The 24,750-nt window shown below is 52.2% G+C and overlaps 2 protein-coding genes across 6 annotated transcripts in view; one reads left to right on the top strand and one right to left on the bottom strand.

Moving 5' to 3' along the window:
• Positions 1-241: 241 nt before the first annotated feature.
• MOV10 (Mov10 RNA helicase) lies at positions 242-23,106 on the bottom strand. Of its 5 annotated transcripts, none has more exons than XM_073896126.1 (22): positions 22,467-22,597; positions 11,854-11,994; positions 10,601-10,680; positions 9,876-10,076; positions 9,412-9,544; positions 8,973-9,231; positions 7,661-7,795; positions 6,866-7,034; positions 5,953-6,107; positions 5,546-5,722; positions 5,286-5,433; positions 4,718-4,876; positions 4,366-4,469; positions 4,100-4,197; positions 3,786-4,002; positions 2,912-3,029; positions 2,511-2,702; positions 2,197-2,271; positions 1,242-1,367; positions 1,069-1,157; positions 656-777; positions 242-581 (listed from the first exon to the last, which is right to left on the bottom strand). In XM_073896126.1, the coding sequence occupies exons 4-22, from the start codon at positions 9,957-9,959 to the stop codon at positions 490-492; spliced, it is 2,652 nt and encodes an 883-aa protein (XP_073752227.1). In that variant the 5' UTR covers positions 9,960-10,076; positions 10,601-10,680; positions 11,854-11,994; positions 22,467-22,597; the 3' UTR covers positions 242-489. The 5 variants fall into 5 exon arrangements, with proteins under 5 accessions (XP_073752227.1, XP_073752226.1, XP_025728209.1 ...); XM_073896125.1 differs by having other exon boundaries at positions 9,412-9,647; XM_025872424.2 differs by lacking the exons at positions 10,601-10,680; positions 11,854-11,994 and adding an exon at positions 23,021-23,104 and having other exon boundaries at positions 9,412-9,647; positions 22,467-22,684.
• The window catches only part of ST7L (suppression of tumorigenicity 7 like), a 125,404-nt gene continuing 123,187 nt past the window's right edge, over positions 22,534-24,750 (top strand). Inside the window, exon 1 of the mRNA XM_073896132.1 lies at positions 22,534-22,670. The gene's annotated coding sequence lies outside the window, so the exon portion shown is untranslated. The remainder of the gene's footprint in view (positions 22,671-24,750) is intronic.

Consider the following 24,750-nt stretch of genomic DNA (forward strand, 5'->3'; position numbering starts at 1 on the left):
CTTGGAGGCGGGTGAGGGGAGTGGTCTGGAGCAGGGGCTAAACTTAGAAGCCTGTGGGTGGCTTCCTTGCCACCTCCCACTGGGTTTCCTCCCCCTGGACCTGGGGGCTGGGTTCCTCTCTGGCCGGGAGGGGTATGGCCCTGGGCAGCGTGTGACAGTCCCACCCTCCCATCTGGGGTCTGCCTGGGAGCTCAGGAAGGCCACAAGGCCAGAGGGGGGCAAGCTGAGGAGACAAGGAGGCTTTTGCATAGAACAAGATTTTGTTTTCAGTTTTTCTTCCTCCCCCTACCCCCAATTGTTAGCAGCTTGATGTGTCATTCTCCCCAGCAGGGGAGGGGCTGGAATGGCTTGGGTTGTAAACTCCCTCCCCCAGCCTTCCTGTCCCGTGGAGGGGCAGCTCAGCTGGGCTCTGGTTCGGGCTGGGTTCTGGTTCAGGGTCGGGTGGGCGGTTAAGGCTTGGCTGGTGTGAGAAGGCGGTCTGCTGTGTCTTCAGAGCTCATTCCTCCACTCTGGCTCTACTTGCAGGGACAGGCCATCTTCTCCCTCCCGCTCCTGGGGGAGGTAGTCGTGACCTTGGGGCCCTAGAAAGAAAAGAGGTGAGCCTGTCTTCCTTACCTTCTCCCCTAGTGCTGTCCCCTACCTGGCCCAGCCATACCTGAGGTAGAGGGCCTGAGCTTGCTCAGGCCTTGGAGCAAGTTCTGTCCCTGCTGCAGGTCCAGTTTGGCAGGGAAGGGGCACCCGGTGTACCCCCCGTTTTCTTTACAGAACTCCAGGAATCTGTGGGGTACAGGGACATTCACACACACAGAGCTGCGCAGGCCTGGCCGAAGAGCGCCGTTAGAGGCTGGAGGCTAGGCCTTGGTCCTGCTACACCGGCCTGTGCCTCTGGGCCAGTTGCTTATCCTCTGCCAGGTAACTTAAATGGGGGTATTGTGAGGACGAACAGACGAACCCACTGAACAGACCTGCGGATTAACTGAGCCACAAGGAGGTGCTTAATCTAGCTGCACCTGCCCCAGGTTGGGGGTTGTGGCTACCCAGAGGGATTATGGGGGTGGGAATGCTCACACTTTCCAGTCAGGGTCATGGCCCAGGAGGAGCGGGTTGCCCACCACGATGAGCAAAGCCTTGGCCCGGGTCACAGCCACGTTGAACCTCTGGAAGGAAGGAGTGCTAGGGTCATGGGAGGGAAGGACCTTAAGGAAGGAAGAATTCCTCAAACCGGCCACCAGCCCTCAAACCTTGGGGTTCTTAAGGAAACCCAGGTTAAAGTCCAGATCCAGCTGCACAAAGCTCTGGCTGCTCCGGACGGTGGAAATGAGGATGACGCTGCGCTCTTGGCCTTGGAACTCTTCCACGGAGCCCACCTGGAGGGTGAGAGACAGGGCCTGCAGCGCGGGGCTCACAGGGGAAGCAGAGGGGCGCACCCTGCCTCGGGGAGCTTGAGCTCCAAGGCCGGTGCAGGGAAGTTCCCGGGCATTTGTTGTAGTGGAGGGAGTGGGCAGGAAAGAGAATGGGAAGATTGCCCTGGAAGCTGACACCTGAAGGGGGAATCCAGGTAAGGGGGGGGGTGCGGGCTAGAAAGGGTTCTCAGCCAAGAAAACCCGGTGGCAAGGACTTGGTAACTCAGAGCAGTGGTTTTCAAACTTGCAGAAAGACAATCACTAAGTACTTGTTAAAGACAAACTGGAGGCCTTTAAGTCAGAGAGCAAACCCCGGCTGCACGCTAGATCACCTGAGGAGCCCTACAAAAATAGCGATGCCCTGGTTCTGGCCCCAGGTAGCTGTGCCAACCCACCGGGTGGGGCTCTGGCAGCAGGCGCGCTAAAAAGCTTTCCAGGTGATTCTTATCTGCAGGCAGTGGTGAGAACCACCACGTGAGAGTCCAAGCACTGAATGACTCAGAGGGTGGGAAGGGTGAGCAGGGACACTATCACATGATGGGTCAGGCAGGCTGGGAGTTCGGACTTCATCCTCAGGGCAGAGGCCGCAAAACGGCCTGGTGGATAAGAATCAAGAATCTGGTGGGGTGCTTCTTGGTCCCGGCCCGGAAGGACAAGCGGACAAGCCGGGATCTGCAGGAGGGAGGGCTAGGGACAGCCCCACTGTGTCTCAGGCAGTGAGCGTGGGGCACCTTGGGGAGGTCTCTGGAAGTGGAGGGAAGTGCGGGGAGTGTGAAACAGTGGTGAGTGTCACCTTCAAGTCTTTGATGTCATCCAGTCCCCGAAGCTCCTTGTCAAGTTTGGTGATGCAATGACGGATTTTTTCCACCTGGAAGATGGGGACAGGTGCCTTTCTCTCATTCCATTACCCCAGTGCAAAAGGGAGCCAGGCAGGTGGCCAGAGAGCTGGGGGGCAAAGAGGCAGGGACAGCTGACCTCTGAGCTCTTCTGAGATACGGGGCCAGCAGAGGCCTGAGCTCCTGGAACCTCCACCTAGTGGTCTGGCTACGAAGGAGGTACCATCTGGAAGGGGGATGTCCCACCCTCGATGGGAACTGAGGGCCTGACCTGCTTCCGATATGGAGAGATGACACCCACGCTTCGGGGGCTCAGGCGGGCTTTGCCCTTCTTGGAGGAGGGGGCCAGGAGCAGCTTCAGGTAGGAGGTCACTGTGGCAGCCTCTTCTGGGTTGAAGAATGATGGGCTATTGCCCTCACGCTCATCCTTGCCCATTACGCCATGAAAGATGATGGGAAAGCCCTGGATAGGGGGTCAGGGGAAACCTTCAGCCAGACCGCCCGTCTCCCTTCCCTCCCACCCCCACACCCATGCAGGGAATGTGGGATCCCAGGCCAAGGTGACAAAGCCTGTGACTTCCACTCAGAGCCGCCTCCTACCTTGCACCTTCAGTAGGAGGGAAGCTGGGGTACAGGGGCGGCAGCTTGAGCCCCGGCCCTGTTTAGCCTCACCTGTCGAGGCAGACCCTCCCAGCGGCAGAAGCGCTCTCGGTCCACAACGTCGGCACAGGCCTGCAGCTCCCCTTCATAATAGAGTTGGTTAGGGATATCCAGGATGGTGGGGTGGGACCTGGGAGGCAGGAGGAGGAAGATTACTTCTGCCCCACCCTCGGGGTTCCCCCTGCTCTACCTGCTCTGGGTCCACACACATCATCCTCCTGTCGCCCACCCCCTGGACGGCAGACCTGCTGAGCTACGGTGCCCCGCTAGGCACTCAACTGCACGAGGCAGAACCCAACGGGGTTCCTGAGAGCATCTGGCCCGTGGATTTCATGGGCCATATTTAAAAAGAAAACACAAGAAAGGGGGAACCTATCCTCAGGTTTCAATTTTGCCAAGGGAAGACAGTACAAAAACACTGATCACCTACTGTTGCCATTATCTGACGAAATAACGTGTTAACGCTAAAAGCAGAAGTAATAACACGTGACAGCTAAGGCCGACTGAACTCGAAAGTGGGACTTAATCTGAGGAACTCTGAACTTAGGAATTCATCTGAGCATTTTGGGTCCATGAACTCCTTGACTAAAGCAGACATACAGCTCTTTAATTTGAATAACAATTAGGTTTATGAAAAACTGCCTTGTCCCAATTTTGCTGATTTCTCCTCGGACTGCCGGGAGACCAGACAATCCTGCAACACACAACTAAGCAAACCGCTCTGAAGTGAAGCCACTTGCAAGGCCAGAGCCCATGAGCAGCAGTGATGGGGCTGGAGTGGAGATCCCATAACCTCGGAGCAGCAGGACCGCAGGATGGAGCCGTGGGCGGGGTGGGGGTGGGGCTGCGTGGGGCGGGTGAAGGCACGGCGAGGGGGCGGGGCTACCTGTAGTTGCGCAGCAGCTTGGTTATGAACTGGGGGTTATAGCCATTGGAGCCCTTCTTGTATAGGGCGTTGTAGGTCAGCAGCCGCTCCAGCAGTGAGTACCCCAGCCCATGCTTCTGGGTCAGCGGGGAGCGCAGCACGGGCCCCAGCTGCCTAGGGTCTCCTGCCAGCACCAGCTGCCCTCCTGGATTGTCTGTTTCCTTGACTTCCATCAGCCCTGAGAGGCGGGGTGCCGTGGGGAGAAAGTTAAGCAGCGGGACCTCCCCCAACCCCATGCAGGGCGGTACACATGCAGCCCACCCTGAACCCCTCACCTGCTATGGCCACCAGACTCTCGGGCTCCATGGAGTGGCCGGCCTCGTCGATGAAGATGTGTGTGAAGTGATCGATGGGAAACTGAGCTGAGACCAACCTGGGGAGCGTCAGGCCGGGCAGGGGTCATATCCGGGCACCTGACCAGCAAACCTGAATGCCCACCCGGGCTGGCCCCTCACCCCACTGCCAGGCACCATTCTTCCCCAGCCCCGCTACCTCCTTACTTCCACACACATATACACGCATGCGCACACACGCTTCCCACCTGCTGGCCGTGATGAGGGTGGTAATCAAGACACGATATTCCTGCAGCTTCTTCTTGGCGGGAAACACGTAATCCCCCTTCTTTGCATCCCAGTTACAGCAGGGCTGTGGAGTGGGGGGGGGGTCAGTCAGCTCCACCCATCCTCACCCTCACTCTGGGTCTCCCAGGCAATTTTCTCCACCTCTCTCACTGCCCACACAGGGAAATGGAAGGCCAGAGAGGGGTCCCGACCCACCCAAGCTCCTGCAGCGAGTATCAGAATCCAGGTAATAACCTCATTTCCTGGCCCCAGCATCTACCCTGAACCTCCCAGCACCCACCATCCCTCAGCCCTGCACACTTCTCCAGATACCTTGATGTCCTCGGGCACCATGCGAATGTCCCTGCTGGGGGCCAGGAGGCGGTAGATGGATCTGGGCAGGTGGACCCGGAGCCGCTGACAGAGGAGGTCAGCCCCTGAGTTGGACGGAGCGCAGGCCAGGATGTGGGCTTTGGGCAAGTGTTTCACCACCTGGGGTGGGGATAAGCACAGTGTGGGAAGCAGCTTCTTTGGCTCCAGAAGGAGGGGTAGGGGAGAGACTTGGTTGTGCCTCATGTTGGCATGGGGTGGCATTTGTGTCCCAGACCTGAGGGAAGCAGTGACACAAAAGGCAAGTTCTGACCACCCCCCGCCCCCCAGTCCAAGTACGCACTTTACTGCTGGAAACCTTGTGTAGTAAACATTCGAGTCTATGATGGCCGAAACATGACTGGTGACTCCCGAGTCGTGCAGGACCCACCCTGCCCAACAATGCTCAGCGGCCACACGGACTCGAGGCCAGCCTGGGGGTGATCAGGGAGCTGGAGGCGCCCAGAATCTGGGAGCTGCTTGGTCCCCGGGGGACTCAGCGTAGGCCCTGGGTCTATGCTCAAGGCCCCACCTGCTTGATGGCTTCCACTAGGGTGACAGTCTTGCCAGTGCCCGGAGGCCCAAAGATGATGTAGGGGGCTGGACGGGTGGTACCCATGACAATGTACTTCATGGCCTGCAGCTGCTCAGGGTTCGACTCCAGACTGCGGTCGTATAGCCTGGCAGAGGGGCCCGAAACAGGATGTCACCTGGTGTCCCAGAGGCTTCCCCAACTCCATCCCCAGTGCCCCCCACTCCAAGTAGCCCCAGAGCACCCCTGCCCGGTCTCACTTGAGCTTCACATCTGAGGGCAGCAGTGGGACCCCACGGGAGGCCACGGGAAAGAGCATGGGCCACAGCGGCCAGTGCCCCGTGAGCTCCAGGGCGCGGTGCTGCACCCGCAGGGGCTGGCGGTTGAAGGTAAAGTTCACCTTGAAGGTCAGCCCATCCACAAAGCGGCTCAGGAGGCTTTGGGAAAGGAGAGGGGGGAAAGAGCTCCAGTTAGGGCCAGGACTCTGCATCTACCCTGATGTCCAGTCCCACCAGCAGAAGCTGCTACTGAGGCATCTCGGGGCTCCCCCTGAAGAAAAGCTCTGTCTCTGGGGCCCCACTCATCTCAGGGAGAAACACATCTGCTGCTCTGGCCTAAGAAGTATCTATACACCCTTCTAGCAGCTCATGGGTCCCCCAACACCCACCTCGTGGAAAAGCTCAGCTTGACACGGTCCAATTCCACCTTATGTACAAAGCCCTTGTAGGTGACAGGGTCCTCCTGATGGGTCTCAGAGGACAGAAGTGCGAACAGGTGGTCACCCCGTAGCACTGAGGGGCGGCTCTCAGTCACCCCAGGAACCTGTGGGGTGTGGACACAAGCAAGCTTCTATCCCTGGCTACTGGAGGGCCCAACCGCCCGGCTCTTCACACCTCCTCTGAGGGACAAGGACTGAGGTGGTGTCCTTCTATCCCAAGACCCAGGGAGCTGTGCTGTTCTCCTCTTCCACCTGCCAGGGCAGAAGTCGGCGGATGAGCAAAGAGACAAGTCTGCCCCAACTGCATAGAGATGCTGTGCTGGGAACGCTCCCTGAACAATTTCGGGACTTGAGAGCCAGATTCCCAGCCCATCCGTTTGCCCTCTTGGCCAACTCGGATCCTCCTCTGCCCTTGAAATCTTGCTCGAAACTCAAGCTACTGCAGGAATCTTTCCCTGCTCATCCCTAGCCCCTGCCTCTCTTAGCTGGTGTCCTCCTCGGCGCCTGTGTGCGGGACTCTATGCTCATGTGTTACTGTGGGCTTATGCATACGACACTCGACATATGAGAGCTGGAAAGGGATCTAAGAATTATCTAGCCCAGCTCTGTACTTTTTAGATAAGGGAACTAAGGTCCAGAGAGAGCGCGGGACTTGCCCAAGGCCACAGAGCTAGCAGTAGCCCTGTGTGGACTAAAACCCAGGCCCTCCCTCCCCGTTGCCCTGCTCCGACACCCATCTGGGGCAGAGGAGGACTACTCTGCTCCTTGCTGAGCTCTCTGGGGGCAGAAACAGGGTTCCCCCCTCAGCCTACGGGCTGGCTGACGTGAGCCCGCCCTCCCTGCACCAGATCCGAGCCCCGACCTCCAGGGTGAGCAGCCTGGGGTTCTGGTCTGCGGGGTCCCAGGTCATGGGCACCGACTCCAGGTCATAGTGGCGGATGTCATGCTCCATCTGCAGCTCCTCCAGGTGCAGCAGGAGCCGGAGCTTCACCTCGTAGTTCCTCCACTGCAGGCCTGTCTCCAGCTGGGCCCTGGCGTGACGGGTGGGTAGACAGGAGAACAGGACGGGTCAGGCAACCCCAGTGCGCGGGAGCAGCCACCCTCCCAGCTCTGGGGCCCTGAAAGCACCAGGAATCAGAGAAGACTAGAAGGGCAGAGAAGTGGGTGGGGCTCAGAGGCCTCGGAGCACAGAGCCCTGGCTCTCCACTTCCTTCCGACACCCCTGCCCCCACCTCACACCCGACTTGGCATCTGCACCACGGATCCTAGGGCCTGGAACATTCTCCCGCCAAGATGCTCCTGTGACATATGCCCTCGCCTCATTCAAATGTCATTCTCTGCTCAAATATCACCTTCTCAAAGAGGACGGCACTAACTGCCCTCCGCAAGACAGCACACCCCGTCCCCTTATCTGAAAGTGCAGCTTTACCGGCGTTCTTCGTAGCCCTCAGCACTACATGAAACCATGAGATAGATGCTCATTTTCCCCCACTGCCATGGGCAAGGACCTCATGTGAATGGTTCACCTTGAACAGTGCCTGGCACGCGGTGCCTGCTCAGTACAGGAATGAAGGCGCACAGGAGGCTGAGGACAGCCATGGGGCAGGGCGAAGAGACATGGAAAGCCGCACGAGGGGGGCAGGAGGGTGGCTCTTACTTGATCTCCGCAATCTCCTTTGGGGCAGTGAAGATACTTGTCCCCTGAAGAAGGACGGGGAGCAGCTGCCGGAGGCGAGGGGGTGGGTAGTATGTGCCCAGTGCCATACTCAGCTCCAGGTCATAGCCCTTAGCGCTGTAAGAGTGGGGGAAGCAAAGTGACCACAAATTCAGAGCTCTCTCCCCTTCAGAGAGGTGGAGAAGGCCCCTCCCCGGAAGATGCAAGAAGCCCTTCTAGAAAACTATTGCTGAAGGGGGTCAGCAGCTTTTGCCCAAGGAGGCAGAACTCACTACCCGATGAAGCTGCTCATCCCAAGGCTGGACCATTCTCATTTTGGAACACATCATACTTGGAAACATTCAAAAAACACACATGGGGGCGCCTGGGTGGCTCAGTCAGTTAAGCGTCTGCCTTTGGCTCAGGTCATGATCCCAGGATGCTGGGATCGAGTCCCGAATCAGGCTCCCTGCTCAGAGGAGAGCTGCTTCTCCCTCTCCCTCTGCCTGCTGCTCCCCCTGCTTGTGTGCTCTCTCTCTGTCTCTGTCAAATAAATAAAATCTTAAAAAAAAAAAACAAAACAACAAAACCCACATATGTTAAGACACATGTATGTAAATAGTATGGGTGTAAGTAATCAGAAAATAGCTAATAAATGAGTACATAAGTAACATTCTCATTATCCAGGGATAACCAACATTTAACTCTTTGGTAGGTAAACTTCTAGACTTTGCCAATTTGTATTACATACATATAGTTTTAACAAAAAGAGCTCGATTGCTTACAGTTTGCTTTTCTAGCTCAGTTATCTTGTAAACCTCTAGCTATGTCAAAAAAAGATGTCTACACAAATTATAGGATTCCACTCATGGAATGTCCACATAGGCAAATCTATAGACACAGAAGGCAGATGCGTGGTTGCTCAGGGCTGGGGGGAATGGGGAGCAAAGGGGGTGGCAGCTAAAGGGCATGGGTTCCTTTGTGGGTGATGAAGTGTTCTAAAACGGGTCATGGTGATAGTTGCCTGTATCTGTGAATATACTGAGAATCTAAATTGTATACTTTAAATGGGTGAATTGTATGGTATGTGAATTATCTCCATAAATCTGTAAAAAGGAGAGAGAGAGAGGTCTACCACAAGCTGCCTGACAATCTATCATACGATCGAAAATGCTTAGCATTTTTTCAGAGTCACCTGCAACTTTCTTCCCCAACAGAAAAGGTCTCTGAGGCCCGGAGGAGTTACAAACTCACTTGGGAAAGGGGCCCCGGCTCGGGCTCTGGGCTGGACTAGGTTGGAGGGAAAAGGAGTTACCGATCAGGTCTCTCTCCTTCCTCTATCCGGCTGGTCACTACAGGGTTTCCAGTGATCCGGGTCCGCTTGAAGGGAGTCGTGGGCTTCAGCTGTGCAGCCAGGGGACTGTGGGCAACGGCGGCCAAGAATCGGGCGATGTAGAAAGTACCAGCTCCTTCTGAACCCGGCTCCCCGGGGCCCAGCAGCTCCCAGAGCACTGTGGCCGGGAAGTAGCCCACAAAGCTGGTCTTGCAATGGACATGGAGCTCGTAGCACTCGCCTGAGGGAGGACAGCAGAGTTAGACGGGACAGGGGAGGGACGCTCCCCCAGCAGCCACAGCCCAGGGTAGGAGCCCCCCACCCAACAGAGGGACAGCAAGAGCGTGTTTCCAGAGGCACCGACTCTTCCCAGGGCAAGCCCCTGTCCACCAAAGGCTCTTTCCTGTGGAAACCCACTCACCGGGGCCCAGTGGGCAGGGCAGCTCCTGGTCTCCATTGTAGAAGGCAAACTGGGGGGTCCGGCAGAGTGGGAAGAGGTGAGTGAGGGTGACAGGCTGGGTTCCTCCGTTCCGAAGCCTCAGGGTCAGCACCTCCTTGCGGTTCAAATCCAGGCGGATAAGGAGCTGCCCATCTCGGGCTTCATGGGGCCCCTGGACTTCCACGTCCACCCCATGTTTCCCGTGAAGATACTCAGCCCTGGGGAGAGCAGGAGTCAAGGCGGGGCTGGGACAGGAGGGGCCTAGAACAGGGGAGGCTGGCCAAGTGCCCGCTGAGCTCAGGAACCCCACCGCCTCTCCCCAGACCGACTAGCTCCTTCCCTACCCTTCCCCCACTTCTTGAAGGAGGGGGCTTTACCCCAAACTGAGGCCACCCACTCTTCCATCAGCCAGACAGCTTCCCCCACCAACACCCACACCCACACACCTGTCGTAGAAGATCTTGGCTAGCAGTGACTTGTGTTTGCTGATGTCTGACCCCAGCTTCACTCTCCTCTTTTCTGGGAACCATACGTTGGCCCAGCGGTCGAGTCTGAAGAACCTGACCCGAGTCTTGGTGACGTAGGCCAGATTTGCAATCTTCATTCCATACAGCATGGAGGAGAAGCCAGGGGCAGGGGTCCCAAAGCTGCCGGAAGCAGAGGAGACTGGGAAGTGAGGGAAGGCAGGGCTGCTGGTGGTTTTGGGGGGGGGGCAGAAGGGGTCGGTGTCTGCGGGTCGCTCTGTGTGGGACACACCAGCCCTGCTGCGGAACAGGGCAGGACCCAGGGACAGAGACTCAGGCCGGGGTCATAGGAATTTTTAATGTTTTCAGGGAATTCAATAGGACTTCCCAAGACAAAATATGATTGTTTTAAAACAGCAGGTTGTAGAGTGTGCATTTCTGAGGAGGAAAGCCCAGTACTGGGCTGGTGATTTGGAGGACTAAGGGAAGAGAGACAAAGAAATGAAGATTGGGGGGTGGGGTGCCGAAAAAAAAAAAGACAGCAACAACCCAGTGGAAAGAGCTAGGGCTAAGGGGAAGCCGAGTGAGTTGATTCAGAGGGGTGGACCTGGGGTCCTGCCTGACGGTGAGGAGGGAGAGAGGGGTCAGAGAGCGCACAGATGTCCATGGTGTGTGGACAAGGTGGCTGATCAGACAGCAGTTTCCACCTGAAGTCAAAGGGTGCAGGTGGACCCAAGCAGGAAGGGAAAGGATCCTTCTCCAGAGATCAAATAGCTTGGTTTTGTGCCTAGAGAAGGTGAAGACAGGGAAAACTGGTCAGAAGGACAATAAACTCAAGGTTTAGTGCCTGGAATTCAGTTTAGTCAACTCAACACTTACAGAGACCTGTTATGTGCCAGACCCTGCGCTAGGCCCTGGGACGGGGGAGGGTTCAATGAGGCAGGAGACCCAGGCCTGCCTCGAGGAGCCCGGCACAGACTGAACACACGGATTCCGGCATTGCTGCCGGGGGCGCAGCCAGGGAGGGGCACGGAGCCAGGCTGGCCACGAAGGCTTCCCGGGGACAGCGGTCTGAACTGAGTCCTGAGGAATGAATGGGTGTCAACCAGGCACAAGAGCTCGGAGCGTGAAGTGTGAGCCCAGGTGGAGGGCTATGCAAGAACAGGTGCAGGGCGTCAGGCGGGACCTCCCCCTCGGCCCCTGGCTGGGTCACCTCGGGCTACGTCACTTCTTGGGAGTCTCACTTTCCTCCCCTATGGAACAGGGACAAGGACAAGTTACCTGGCGGGGTTGCTATGAGGGTTGCCTGAGGGACGGGCGCTGCGGTGTCCATCTAGCCCAGCGCCTGGCACATAAGGAGACCTCCGTAAGGTGTGCTACGATTAGTATTACACACAGCCGGGGGGCACTACGGTGAAAAGGGCGGGGCGGGCGTGGTGGGAGGCAGCAGAGGTGGGCAGGGACCAGGTCACACAGGTTGGCGTGCCAGGCCAGGAAGCCTAGACTTGACCCTTCCCCTCCTTTCCTGACAACCAGGAGCTGGGGGGCATCCCCACATGTGACACATCCAAGATCTGGACAGCTGACCACCCTCCCTCGGTGCGTTCTACAGAACGCAAGCAAATTCGTTCGTAAGAACCATGGCAATCCCTATTTAACTTGGAAGGCTAAAGCAGCATGGTCACTCACTAGCGTGTAACGAGATCATTTATGGTCCGCACCATTCCCTGGTGCCCCCTGCCTGTCACTCTGCCCCTCTCCCTTCTCACCCCAAGCAAATGAGACTCATACTATTCGGAAAACTTTGAATCAGCTCTGATTTGTTTCAAAAAGATAGTAAGTCATTTCGAGAACATAACAGAAAATGCTCAGTAAATGTTACTTACTATTATTAGTATTCATATTAGTAGTAATAGTAGTACTAAGAGTAGCAGTGGTAGTAGGAGTAGCAACAACTTACTTTCAGCCCACGGCAGAAGCTACACTGCGGTTACAGAACACCCGCGGGTGGTGGGTTTTAAGCAGGGGAGTGGCAAGATCTTATGTGCATTTCAGATCACTCTGGCATCAGGATTGGAGGATGGATTTGCTGGAGGCAAGACTGTAGGCAGGGACACCAGTTAGAAAAAGGCCATTGCAACAGTCCAATTAAAAGATGACAAGGGCCTGAACGAGGTGGTGGTGAGGACAGAAGAGGGGCCAGATCTGATAATATTCAGAATGTAAAATCAGCAGAATCTGGTGATTAACAGGAGGGGGGAATGGAAGCAGGGGAAGAGGGAGGCGTCCAGACAGTGCTCAAATCCACGGCTTGGCTTCCGGGACCATTCCTGAGATAGAGGTAAAGACAGGAGGAGGAGAAGAAGGAGGCTGGAGGGCCGGCCATGATGTCTGGATTTGGACATGTTCAGTTCGAGATTCCTCTGGTCCAGAGGCGGCTGGCTCCAGGAGTCGGAAACTGAGAACTCAGGCCAAAGTCAAGCCTGAGTCTGGCCTAACACTCAGGAGTCCTCGGTGGTCCTTACAACCATGGAGGTGTGTGGGATCTCCCCAGGCAGTGTGAGTCGTCTGAGAAGAGTCGCGACCAGGACAACCCAGGGAGGAGGAGAAAACTTCCTAAGAGAGGGAGGAGAATCAGCAGGAAGTCTCCACATCAGGTATCAGGCTCAAATGCCGCCGCCGAGAGGTCCAGTCGCAAAGGGACAGAAATCAGGAGGTGTCACTGTTATTCACCAGGGCCCCTCGGTAAGTTCCACAGATGGAGCACAAACTCAAATGGCAACAGAAGCCAGGCTCCACGGGCATCTTCCATACCTGAGCCCTCTCCGGCACCTGCACGGTCCCATTTCTGAGCCATCAGTGGAAGGACTCACGTCCCTCATAACTCCACTTAAGCAAACAGTGCAGGTGCTTTGAGATGCAGCCAGCTCTCAGCTTAGTGTTGGGGAGCAGACAGGGCTCTGAGGGGGCTGAGCAAACCTGAGAGCGCATGCCCTGTCTTGGCGGGGGGGTACTCCTTGCTACTCATCTCCAGACAGCTGTGGCCGGCAGGGAATGGAAGCCCAAGATGGCCAGATCTTTTGGCTTTTAAGAGAAGCCCAAATCAGGGTGCCTGGGTGGCTCAGTTGGTTGGCCGTCCGACTCTTGGTTTCAGCTCAGGTCATGATCTCCTGCTCCGGAGATGGAGCCCCGTATGTCAGGCTCCCCGCTCAATGGGGAGTCTGCTTCCCCTAAGCCCCCTCTCCCCACTCGCACACACACACACTCTCTCTCTCAAATAAATGAATCTTAAAAAGAGAGAGAGAGAGAGAGAGAGAGAGAAACCCAAATCAAAATTTGAATGTGAAATCTATTTTTGGAAACTTCCGCATGGGCCCAAGAGCAGGAGGAACTCAACTTTGCAAGTTTTGCAACTTCACTTCTGCCTTGGGTACTACCGTCTAACTATTTCTCAAAATTACTCCCCATGCCTATTACCTACCACTCCTCAAATTCCCCTACCCCTGGTCTAAGGCGACAGCCATAACAAAAAAAATTTTTTTCCATCAGAAACTTAGTACATACTTGTGGAAAAAAAAGTCCCAATTGTTGTATTCTACATCTAGGCACCTAAATTTCTAGGAAAAAAGATGAACACATCCAGGGCGCCTGGGTGGCTCAGTTGGTTAAGCGACTGCCTTCGGCTCAGGTCATGATCCTGGAGTCCCTGGATCGAGTCCCGCATCGGGCTCCCTGCTCAGCAGGGAGTCTGCTTCTCCCTCTGACCCTCCCCCCATCTCATGTGCTTTCTCTCTCATTCTCTCTGTCTCTCAAATAAATAAATAAAATCTTTAAAAAAAAAAAAGAAAAAAGATGAACACATCCAGATGACCAGATGAAAAGATGTTCCAAAGGCAGAGAAATGCAAATTACAGTCACACTGAGACACCATTTTACTTCCATTAGACCAACAAAAGTGGAAAATAGAGCATGTGTTACTCTTGGGCATATGTGCAGAAGTGGGCTGTTGAACATTGCTGGTAGAAAGGTGGAGTACAACAACCTTTCGGGAAACAATCTGGCAACGTCTCCGAAAATCTGAAATACAGGTATCCTTTAACTCAGGAAATCACATGCCTGGGAGGGTATCCCATAGAAAGAACAGTGCCTAAGGATCTGATCCAATAATATTTAAGATGTAAAACAAATGTAAAGTAATTAACATAATGTAAAGTGAGGATGCTTACTGCAGATTTATTCACAGTGGTCGAAAACTGGAAACAAAAAAAGTGCCCATCAACAGGGAGACGGCTGAATAAATCGCCAATGCCTATAGCACGGAATACTAGGCAGCGGTGAAAAAGAACACATCACACCTACCCAGATGGCTGAAATTAAAAGCCTGACAACACCAAATGCTGCCGAGGACACGGACACACCAGAACACTCCTGCATCGTCAGAGTATAAACTGGTACAATCCCTTTGGAAAAACACGCCGTTTCATGTCAAACTAAACATATGTCCCAGTGTTCTGATTTTTAACGAAAAGAACATTACGGGTGCAATAAAAATTCATTAAATAATGCAACCATAACACCTAGTACAGAGCTAGTACTGGTATTTATCCAATAAATACTTGCTGGGAGAATGAGCGAAAGGATTATCAAATAATTTCAGACTACGCTTTTATAGACAGAACAGATGACACTGCAAACACTCAACCATTGGCTGGCATAGAGCACTCTGCTGGGCAGGGGCCTGGGGTGTTATACATCAAGTTATATACATGGTCCAAACTTGGACATATATAATATAATTATATAATAGTATTACATACCATTATAAATATAATAAATATATAACTTATATAATCCTTCACACATACTGTCCAAACTTGGACACATATATAATAATATATGAATATACATATAATAAGTACACATATAGATAAATATAATATATATAAAGGAAGGCAGGTAGTGGAAAGGAAGTAAAATGAAGACCATGACCCGGTCACACTACTTTTAGATGACTATGTACATTTGGAATTATTAGTTATAACCAAAAAGAATAAATTAAGGCTGACTTAAGTGATAAGAGCTATTTATCAGTAAGTTGCGGGGAAGTTGAGAAATGGGCTCAGGAAACCGGCAGGAACTAGGGAAGGCTGAGCAGCCTCATCCTAGACAAGGTCACAACAGAGGATGAGTCCAGCTGCCAACCACCAAGAAAGAGGTCAAGCAACTTGCCTAAGATTCAAAAATAAAAATAAACACATATTAACCCTGTGACCCAGCAACTCTCCTCCCAGGTATATCCCCAAGTGAAATGTACAGGAATGTTCACAGAGATTTTTATTCAACATGGCCCCAAACCCAGAGCAATGTTCATGAACAGAAGAACAGATAAACAAACTGATTTGTATTCAGATGAAGTGTAATACTCAGTGATAAAAAGAAACTACCGATGAACACAACATGGATGAATCTCAACCAGGAGGGCTCAGTTGATTTGAGTAGGCAGGCGGACTCTCTACCTTGGGGTCATGAGTTCGCACCCCACGTTTGCGGTAGAGTTTACTTAAAACAAACAAAACATTATGCTGAGTGAAAGGTGGTTTTCACAAGAGTGCATACCTGGGGCACCTGGGTGGCGAAGTTGGTTAAGCGTCTGACTCTTGGTTTCAGCTCAGGTCATGATTTCAGGGTTGTGAGATCCAATGGTGGGCTCAGCGGGAAGTCTGCTGGGAATTCTCTCTCTGTCTCCCCCTCTGCCCCCCTTCTCAAGTAAATAAATAAAATCTTTACAAAAACAAAACAAAAAAACCCAAGAGTGCATGCATACCTCTTGATTCTTAAATGAAGTTCCAGACAAGCACAATCTCAAAAAAAAAAAAAAAAAAAAAAAAAATCAGCAGTGGTCTCCTCTGGGTGGGTAAGGGTGAAGACCAACCAGGAAAGATGAGAGAACTTTTGGGGGTGATGTCATGTTCTATGTCTTGATAGGGACTACACAGGATGTATGGATTTGTTAAAACTCATAGAATGATATAGTTAAAATGTGTCCATTTCACGGTCTATAAGTTTTACTTAAATCTGGAACTATTACGGTTAATAATAATCATGCTGAAGCGTTTGGGGTGAGGTGCACTGAAGTCTGTAACTTACTCAGAAATGCATCAAAAATACTAAGATGGATCGATGGACAGGTGTGCAAAATACTAATTAAGAAATCTAGGTGAGGGTATATGGGGGTTTGCTGTACAATCCTTTCAACTTTTCTTTATGTTTGAAGTTTGTCATAATAAAATGTTGGGGAAAAAAATCCCAACGATGTATTAGAGGTCTACTAGATGATCAGGAATGATTTCTGTGATGTACTGCTGAGTAAGAAAAGCAGGATATGGAAAATGCATATGGCACGATCCTTTTTATTTATTTATTTTTAAGATTTTTATTTATTTATTTGAGAGAGACAGACAGAGCATTAAGCAGGGGGAGCAGCAGGCAGAGGGAGAGGGAGAAGAAGCAAGCTCCCCACAGAGCAGGGAGCCTGACTCGGGGCTTGATCCATCCCAGGACTCTGGGATCATGACCTGAGCCAGGGCAGGCACTTAGCGACTGAGCCACTCAGGTGCCCCAGCATGATCCTTTTTAAGTAAAACAACCCAAAGAACACCCTGGTTGATATCATGAGTTTTCTGAGCATGGGGCAGAAAGTGGAAATGGAAATGGAGGTAGGATACTGATGGGGGAGGGACCCACAATAACAAGGATATATTATAATGATCCCAGAGGGGGCAAACCGACAGAGGTTTGAAGTAAGTATGGGTGCATAAAGAGATAAATGATGGGGTGGACAGCCAAAGGATCAAAAAACTTACTAACACAGAACATTAAGGGCCCTCACTCCCAACTACCAGTTTAACTGTTCAAGGTGTATTTTTCTGTATGTACCTTTTTATATAAAGACTTTTTTAAAAGAATATTTTATTTATTTATTTGGCAGAGAGAGAGAGAGTGCGCACAAGCTGGGGGAGCAGCAGGCAGAGGGAGAAGCAGGCTCCCTGCTAGGCAGGGAACCTGACGCAGGACTCGGGCACCCCTAGACTTTTTTTTTTTTTAAGTAGGCTCCACAACGAATGCGGGGCTTGAACTCACAACCCTGAGATCAGCACCTGAGATCAGGTGTGCCTGGGTGGCTCAGTGGGTTAAGCATCTGCCTTTGGCTCAGGTCATGATCCCAGGGTCCTGGGATGGAGTCCCCTGTCGGGCTCCCTGCTCAGTGAGGAGGAGCCTGCTTCTCCCTCTCCCTCTGCTAGCGCTCTCTGGCTCTCTCTCTCTCTAATAAATAAATAAAATCTTTCAAAAAAAAAAAAGAACCTGAGATCATGAGTCAGACACTCCACTGACTAAGCCACCCAGGTGCCCCAAAGACTTTTTTTAAGCACACAAATTCTTCCTGTGTGCAGCACACTCTCTCCTGCAACAGACTTCTTTCACCACCATGGACATCCTTCTCGGACATTTTACCAAGCCCCCTTGCTCTTTGGGATGGCTCTAAAGGACAGCATGGTATGAATGCAGGTGGGTGTGTTTCACTACTTGTCCAGTGATAGACAGTTAGGCACCTACAATTTTTGCCTATTTCAAATGTTATAATAACCATCCATGCACAAAAACTCTTGTAGGAGACTCATGGGACAAATGCCTTCAAAGCAGAACTTCCGGGTCAAACAGAATGACTCTTCACAACTTCGGAAAGGTCTGCCAAACAACCCTCTAAATGGGTTGTACAGACAACGTTATCACTGACAAGAATTTGAGAATACCCTTTTCCCAGACCCTAACGCCAGCAATCTTCAATCTTTTCAACTTTTGACAATCTGATAAACAAACAAACAAACAAACAAAAATGGTACCTTGCTTAAATCTGCATTTCCCTCATCACTGACATAGTCGAGGATCTTTCCTTCTGTCTGTTAGTCATTTGGGTTTCTTCCCCTAAATCAGGAGTTATCACCAAACACAAATCAGATCATGGCCCCCATTCATGACCCCACGGTCTATAAGATGGAGTCCAACCTTTTAAATACGGCATACTTGGATCCTCTGCATAACAAGGATAATGCAAACACAGTAACACCATCAACATTTATTGGACACTCCTGAAGTCTCTGAATGCATGATCTCATTTAATCCTCACAACCAGGTAGCAACTATTATTATCCCGTTTTAGAGAAGATACTGAGGCACAGGTCCTCACGTCAATCCCTCCTCAACCCTCCACCGTACCTCGGCCATTCCCAACTACTTAGATCACTCTCCAGACTTTCCTGTCCTTGTGGGCATCCTCAGTCTGTAATGCCCTGCCCTTGGCCCGTTATTGTATGGTGAACAATAATGAATCTTTTTAGATGCAGTGCAGGAAAAGCGGCTAGAGGAATGGCATTTCAGAACAAAATACCAAATCTGGCAATGATCTTAAAGGGACATCTAGTTCTGTGTTTTACAAACCGTGAGCTGCAACTCCCATTAGTGGGTCAAGACCAGGATTTTTATTTTTATTTTTTTAAAGATTTTATTTATTTATTTATTTATTTGACAGAGAGAGAGACAGCAAGAGAAGGAACACAAGCAGCAGGGGTGGGAGAGGGAGAAGCAGGCCTCCCGCCGAGCAGGGAGCCCGATGCGGGGCTCGATCGCAGGACCCTGGGATCATGACCTGAGCCGAAGGCAGACGCTTAACGACTGAGCCACCCAGGCGCCCCATGAGACCAGGATTTTTATAAAACTGAAGTAGAACAGAATAAAAACTATCAGAGGGCAGGGAGTGAGACTCTTTACTGTTTCAAGGACACACATTGTTCTGTGAAAGCGGGGCATCCCAGGCCCCGAAGCAAAATGTATTCTTTACTGCCAAGAGAGGTCTCACCACCCAGCCATTCTTCACGCCAGAAGCATCTTTCTACAACCCTGAATCCGTCAACTCCTACTTTGAACTTTCTGTGCTTTCCTATTTCTGTTAAGATTAAAAGTAAGCAAACAAACAAGGCCTCTTGGCAGCGGCAAGGTCCTGCCCCATGGGGCGCCTGCCTCCCCTCTGGCCTCCCGTGACGGTCACGGAGTTCACTCTCAGCTTGTGAAGGTGCTACTCCCCCTGGGTCTGGAATGCTGTCCCCTTCCCCCTTATGTCCGTGAACTCCCGTTTATCCTTCCAGATTCTGTTCCAACATCACCTTCTCCCAGAAACCTCAGATTCCTAGATCAGGTCGAGGCTCCGAGTTACACACTCCAATCATGTCCTGGACCTTTTGTTTCTAGCACTTATCACAACTGTAATTAAATAATGATGTTTCACTGCCGCTGACTTCCTTAGACAGGTTCCTTCTGTGCATCTACAGCAACTCATGCAGTTTTGCTTTACTCACAGGAAGTATTCGGCCAAGATTCGTTGAAGAAAAGAATGAGTCTCCTCCCCCAAGTTCCTGTCACGAAACTTCTCGTGACACCCGTCGTTCCTCCATACGACAGCCTCCCAACCATCTCTGTAGTAATGACAGCTACCACTTCCAGAGCCCACACAATAGGCTTCGCAAGGTAAAGGCTTTTACCTAGGGAGCTCATTTTGGCCTCACCCAACCCTCAGAGAAGGGCATTCTTTTAGGCGCGGTAACAGGAAAATTTAGATAGTTGTTCAAAAATCCAGTGCAAAACTCGTAAATGGCCCAGCCAAGATCTGAACTCCAGCTATCTAAACACTATCCCAGCCCCTGCAGGACTCTATTTCATTTGTCCACACATCTGTCACCCCCCCCACCCCAACCCCCACTAGACTACGATTAGAGGCAGGAACCCAGGCACAGTCGCAGAGCCTCATTAAACATTATTTGCTAAATAATGACCAACCTGGCAGCGAGCATCACAACATCCTGAAATAACCTAGCTGGCCCCTCCCGCCATAGGAAATCTCCCTACAATTCCTGCCAGGGGGTGACTTGCTATAGCTCTCCCGGTGACCCATTCTCTCAGAGATCAACTCTAGATCAACTCGACTAATTCAATTCCATCCTGCCAGTACTTACAGAGCACCTACGACCTACCTGGGGACTGCCGAAAGGTGCTTATGTGACCAAAAGCCTGTCCCCACCTTCAGATGATCTGACCGTCTGGTTGGGGAGCCGGCCACATACTAGCTCCAGCACAACACAAGGCAGTGCAATTGGGCTATATAACCTGGCTGTGGAGAACGAGCTCCGAGGGCCCAGAGGAAGCAGCAGTGAATTCTCTAACCGTAACAGAAATCTCCAGCCACCAGGCCTGGGGAGGGGGAGGGGGGTATGTTGAATGAACCTAGTTCTGCCTTCTGCAGTGACAGGTATAATCCTCTCCACCATGACAGTCTTCAAAATAGTCAAGGATTACTATCTTGTTCTCTCCAATGTCTCTCTTTTCAAGCACACATTTCTCAAGGTTTTTTTTTTTTCTTTAAGTAATCTCTACATCCAACATGAGGCTTGAACTCATGACCCTGAAATCAAAGAGTGGCATGCTCTACCAACTGAGCCAGCCAGGTGCCCCTCTTAGGTTTTTTTGACTGGGTCTCATGACAGAATATGAATCAACATAGAAGCTTTTTCTCTTCCTCCTCCGAGCATTAACACTACCTCTAGCCTTCAAACCCAAGGCCAAGGTCAAGGTCACCTTCTCCAGCGAATTCCCTAATTACAGAGGAGTGGTATCTATTTGCATAAGAAAACACAAAATTCCCTAATAATTACAGGGGGTGGTATCTTAAAATGCATATAGTAAAAATTACTTTTGAAACCCCTTAAATTCACCCATGATGTGCATTATATCTGGTTTTCCGTATATGCAGTCTGACAGAGCTTGTTTTTCCCCAGGACTGGAATATGTTGCGTAGCTTTGGTTTAGAGCTGATAAAAGACTCTCTCCTTGACCAAACTTTAGTCGGGCTCCTCTGAACCCCCTTCTCGATTAGGCCTCAACCTTGCCCCCCACCCCTTAATGTGTCCCATCCACTGACCCAACTCTCTGCTGTTGGCTATCAGTTCCCAGCTGTCTTTGCTGTGTTGGGAGTAAAGCTTGCTTTCCCCTACTACAATAGTCTTAAAGTCTTCTCCACCAGTCTAACAAGTATCCAAGAATACATTCTGTAACAGAGCCAAAAGTAGTAGTTGACTTGTGTTCAGAGCCACGCTGCACTTATATTTTGTGAACATAGGTGAATTCAGGGATGTGAAGGGCTGATAATGTCTCAGTTGTAACTGCTCTTTCCTTAATTCTCTTTGGCAGAGAGAAGTATATTCCTTATCTCTATTATATTCCTCATGTTATCTGGCCATTTATGATAGTATATTGTATGCATGCATACACCATGCCTTATTATAGCCTCTGGCTCCCCTGGGCTCGCGTATTATTCATCTTTATATTCCCCACAGTGCCGAGCACAGGGTGAGGGCATAAACAGGTCATAATGGTTGCCCCTCTCTCAGATGCTGCTCGAGCCTGTTAATGTCCCTCTTAGAATGTGACACTCATCACTGGGGGAAAAAAAAAATCCAGATATGATCTGGTCACTACGTCCTCCCCCAACCGAAACCACACTTCTATTAACACAGTCTACCACTTCTTTGACTCTTTTAGCAGCCACACCGGCCTTCTGGTCTGTTAAAACCCAGAGCGTTTTTCAGGAGGAAAGACAGGAAGCCGACATCCCCACCACCCCGTATTTATTTGTGTAAGTCTTCACATTTATCCCTGTTAAATCGTGTCGTGGTTTTCGGCCCAAGGCTGCAGCCTGCTGATAGGTGCTTCTGAAGCACAATTCTGTGGTTTGCCAGAGAGAAGTGTCTGATTTTCACTTCGATGCTAGCCGGAAAAGGGGACCAAACAGCCCGCAGCCACAGGGGGAGAAGGGCCTCCAGGAGGCTGGCCCTGGGTCTCCATGGAGAAGCCACAGGTGCTAATGGAGGTTTGGTACGCACGTAGTTTGCGACCTTTTCTTCTTTGCCGAGCTGCCCGAGATTCTCCCTCCGACCCCGGCCCCGCTCAGCTCCCCGGGATAGCGGAGTCCCCCTGCAGCAGCCCCTCGGCAGCGGGGCGGGGGGTCCCCGCAGAGCCCGCGCCAGGGCCGGCCGCCAGCGGCAGGCAGCTCCCTCCCGCGGTCCCGCGATGCCTGGGCCCCCCTCCCGCGCTCCCCTCCCCCCACCCCGAGCGCAACCCCCCGCGCTCCCCGCCCTCCCCCCGCGAGCGGCGCGTGAGCGCGGGACCCCGCTCCCCGGCCCGGACCGCCGGTGGTGGTGGGGAGGGGGGGGCGCGGGCTGCGCGGGAGGCTCTGCGCGGGGACCGGGCGCAGGGGCCCGGCCGGGCAGAGCGGGCGGGCTCCGGGCGGCGCTGGCGGGGCGTGGGCACGGCGCGGGAGGGGAGGTCTGCGCCGCCCCGGGACCGGCTTGCGCCACTGGTGGAGCTGAGTCCCTCTGCGCCCCGGGGCGGGAAGGGTGGCCCCGCGGCGGGGGTCGTGGCGGCGAGCTGGGCCCGCGAATCTGGGCCGGGGAGTGGGCCGGCCCGTACCTGATCTTGAAATCCCAGTTATAAACGGTTCGCAGCCGCTCGCGATCTGTCTCCATGTCCAGTCCCCGATCGACCAGGAAACTCTCGAAGCACTGGCCCGTCTCCCGGAGCTGCCGGCAGCTGAACTTACTGGGCATCGCGGCGGCGGCTGCGGCCCAGGCAGGAGGGTCCGTGGAAATGAAACTGAAAGTCGCCGCCGCGGATGTAAGTTGGCGGCCCTGGGATGCGGGTGCAACAGGGGGAAGCCCCCTAACTCTGACCCCTGGTTCTGCAGGCTCCCTTCTCCCCACCAGGCTTCCCTCCTCTGTTCTTTTCCTACCTGAGCCTTCCCTTCGGTCTCTCCGTCCTATCCCCTCCCCCTCCTCCCATTAACTCTTTCCTAAGGAGTCTGACCCCTCCCTCAGGGCCCTCCCCTTACCCCAAGCTCCCTCCCCTGGCTTCGAGCCAGAATCCGAACGTGGCTACCGCCTGGGGCCCCCCTAGCCGCCCTGGCGGACTTCCGAGCCTTAGCTGGGGCTACTCCCACGCCCACCCCCCCGGGCCTCGGGACTTACTGAAAAGCGGGAGAGCAAAGGGCAGGGACTGGGACCTGGGTTGGCTGCCGCTGGGCTGGGACAGCTCATCCAGCACCTCCCCCAGACTGCTAGGGACAGAAACCAGTACGGAAGCGCGGCACGCCCCCCTCCCCCATTCTCCCTCCCCGGGCTTTTCAGACGCAGGGAGGAAGGCATAAGAGCCAAAGAAGTTCGGGGGAAAGAACCAAGTGTCTCTGAGATAAAGGTGTGTGTACGTGTGGGAGGGAGGGACAAGGGGCTCCGCCAGCACGAACAGTCATTACTTTTCTCAGCCGCACAGGTTTCGTTTTAGTGGAAAGGCTGGTGATCCCTGCCCTTGAGCTACGTATTTGGGCACTTAATTGCATTCCAGTCTGTATTGCTCTTTAATTGTTACGAGTATATAAGCAAGGGTTGCCCCAGTCATCAAAATATCAGCCTGCGAGCAAGAGGTTCCTCCGTGAGGCAGTAACTGGTTAATAGCTACAGCATCAGTACCAGGAAGAGAAGTAAAAAAGAGCAGCGCGCTTCAGAAGACAGACTATTAAGACAAACTAAGGGGGGGTGGGGCTCCCACGACAAACATAAAACAAGCCTCTGCATCTGTTTATGCTCCCTAATAAAACACACACACACACTAGAATGGGGCAAAGATAATAAAAGTTATATAAAAAAATGTCTTTAAACAAATATACCAGAGTTCCAAATATATCAAAGGTAGTGTTGTTCTCCAAAGTAATTCCCTGTAGGAGGCCACACACTCAATCTAACGTAGTGTGAGGAATGTCCAGCACCCAGGTCACGCTCCAGCTGGGCTACTCTTGTGCCTTTTCCCAGGCCAACAACCAACTAAAGCCAGGAATAACAGATTTTAGCAACAGGAAATGCAAAGTCAATGGGAACCAAAGCTAATGGGAAGGGGAAAACAGGGCAGGGAAGTTCTGTCTTAGAATTTGTCTTAGAAGTTGATTATGCCAAGTAGAGGAAAACACTAGAAGAGCCGATTTTACCCTTTTTCTCCGAGATTACCTGGGGAGGTTTGAGAGTAGGAAAGGGTGGAACCCCTTAAAATCGCCTTGTTACTTACCATTTCAAAAACGTACCATCGGCCACACCCACACTGAATGCCTGGCTCCTTTCTGATAAGCAGATCTAAGTCCCCATTACTTTTGGATACCTAACACGCCCTTCCTCTCTGGTTAGGCCCATCTCCTAGATGTCAAAACATGCAAATGGGTAGTGCAGTACCAACTTGAGTAAAAATGTGATGTGATGTGCCTGTGGTTACAATGAAACCTCTCTAAACCAGTTTCATCTAGAAAAGTACACTTCACGTGTTATAATTATTTTCACACATGGCTGTCTAGATGTCTAGAATGGTCTTCCTTCCCACTTTTGACATCCAGCTTAGGTCTCACTTCTTGAAACCTTCCCCAAATCCATCTGCACTTGTAAGGGTCTGACTTTAAAGTGGTTGATTTTAGTATGGGTCCAAGTAACACTGAAGGGAATCTGAAAGTTAACCTTGGCCAGCCACACTACTAGAATAAACCCATATAGCCTCCCAAGAGAACTACTTTGGAGAATATGAAAAAGCTCTGTATTTTCTTCATTACTTCTTGTTACCTCATAGTTACTTGGGTTCTACAATTCAGCATTTGAATGTTCTCTCAGTTCAGGTATTCCAGCTAGACTGTAGTCCTTAAGGCAGCTGTAAGTCGCCCTTCAAC

This window comes from Callorhinus ursinus, unplaced genomic scaffold (genome assembly GCF_003265705.2).
Source record: "Callorhinus ursinus isolate GAN/ISIS: 27379988/994484 unplaced genomic scaffold, GSC_fseal_2.0 scaffold9, whole genome shotgun sequence".
Taxonomy (NCBI): domain Eukaryota; kingdom Metazoa; phylum Chordata; class Mammalia; order Carnivora; family Otariidae; genus Callorhinus; species Callorhinus ursinus.

Coding starts and splice junctions, on each gene's coding strand:
- MOV10 (XM_025872424.2), bottom strand. CDS start 23,089: ATGAGCTGTCCCAGCCCAGCGGCAGCCAACCCAGGTCCCAGTCCCTGC. Junction 7,796..8,972: donor GAAGGAGAGAGACCTGATCG/GTAACTCCTTTT, acceptor CCACTCTTACAG/CGCTAAGGGCTATGACCTGG. Junction 5,723..5,952: donor AAGCTGAGCTTTTCCACGAG/GTGGGTGTTGGG, acceptor CCTTTCCCAAAG/CCTCCTGAGCCGCTTTGTGG.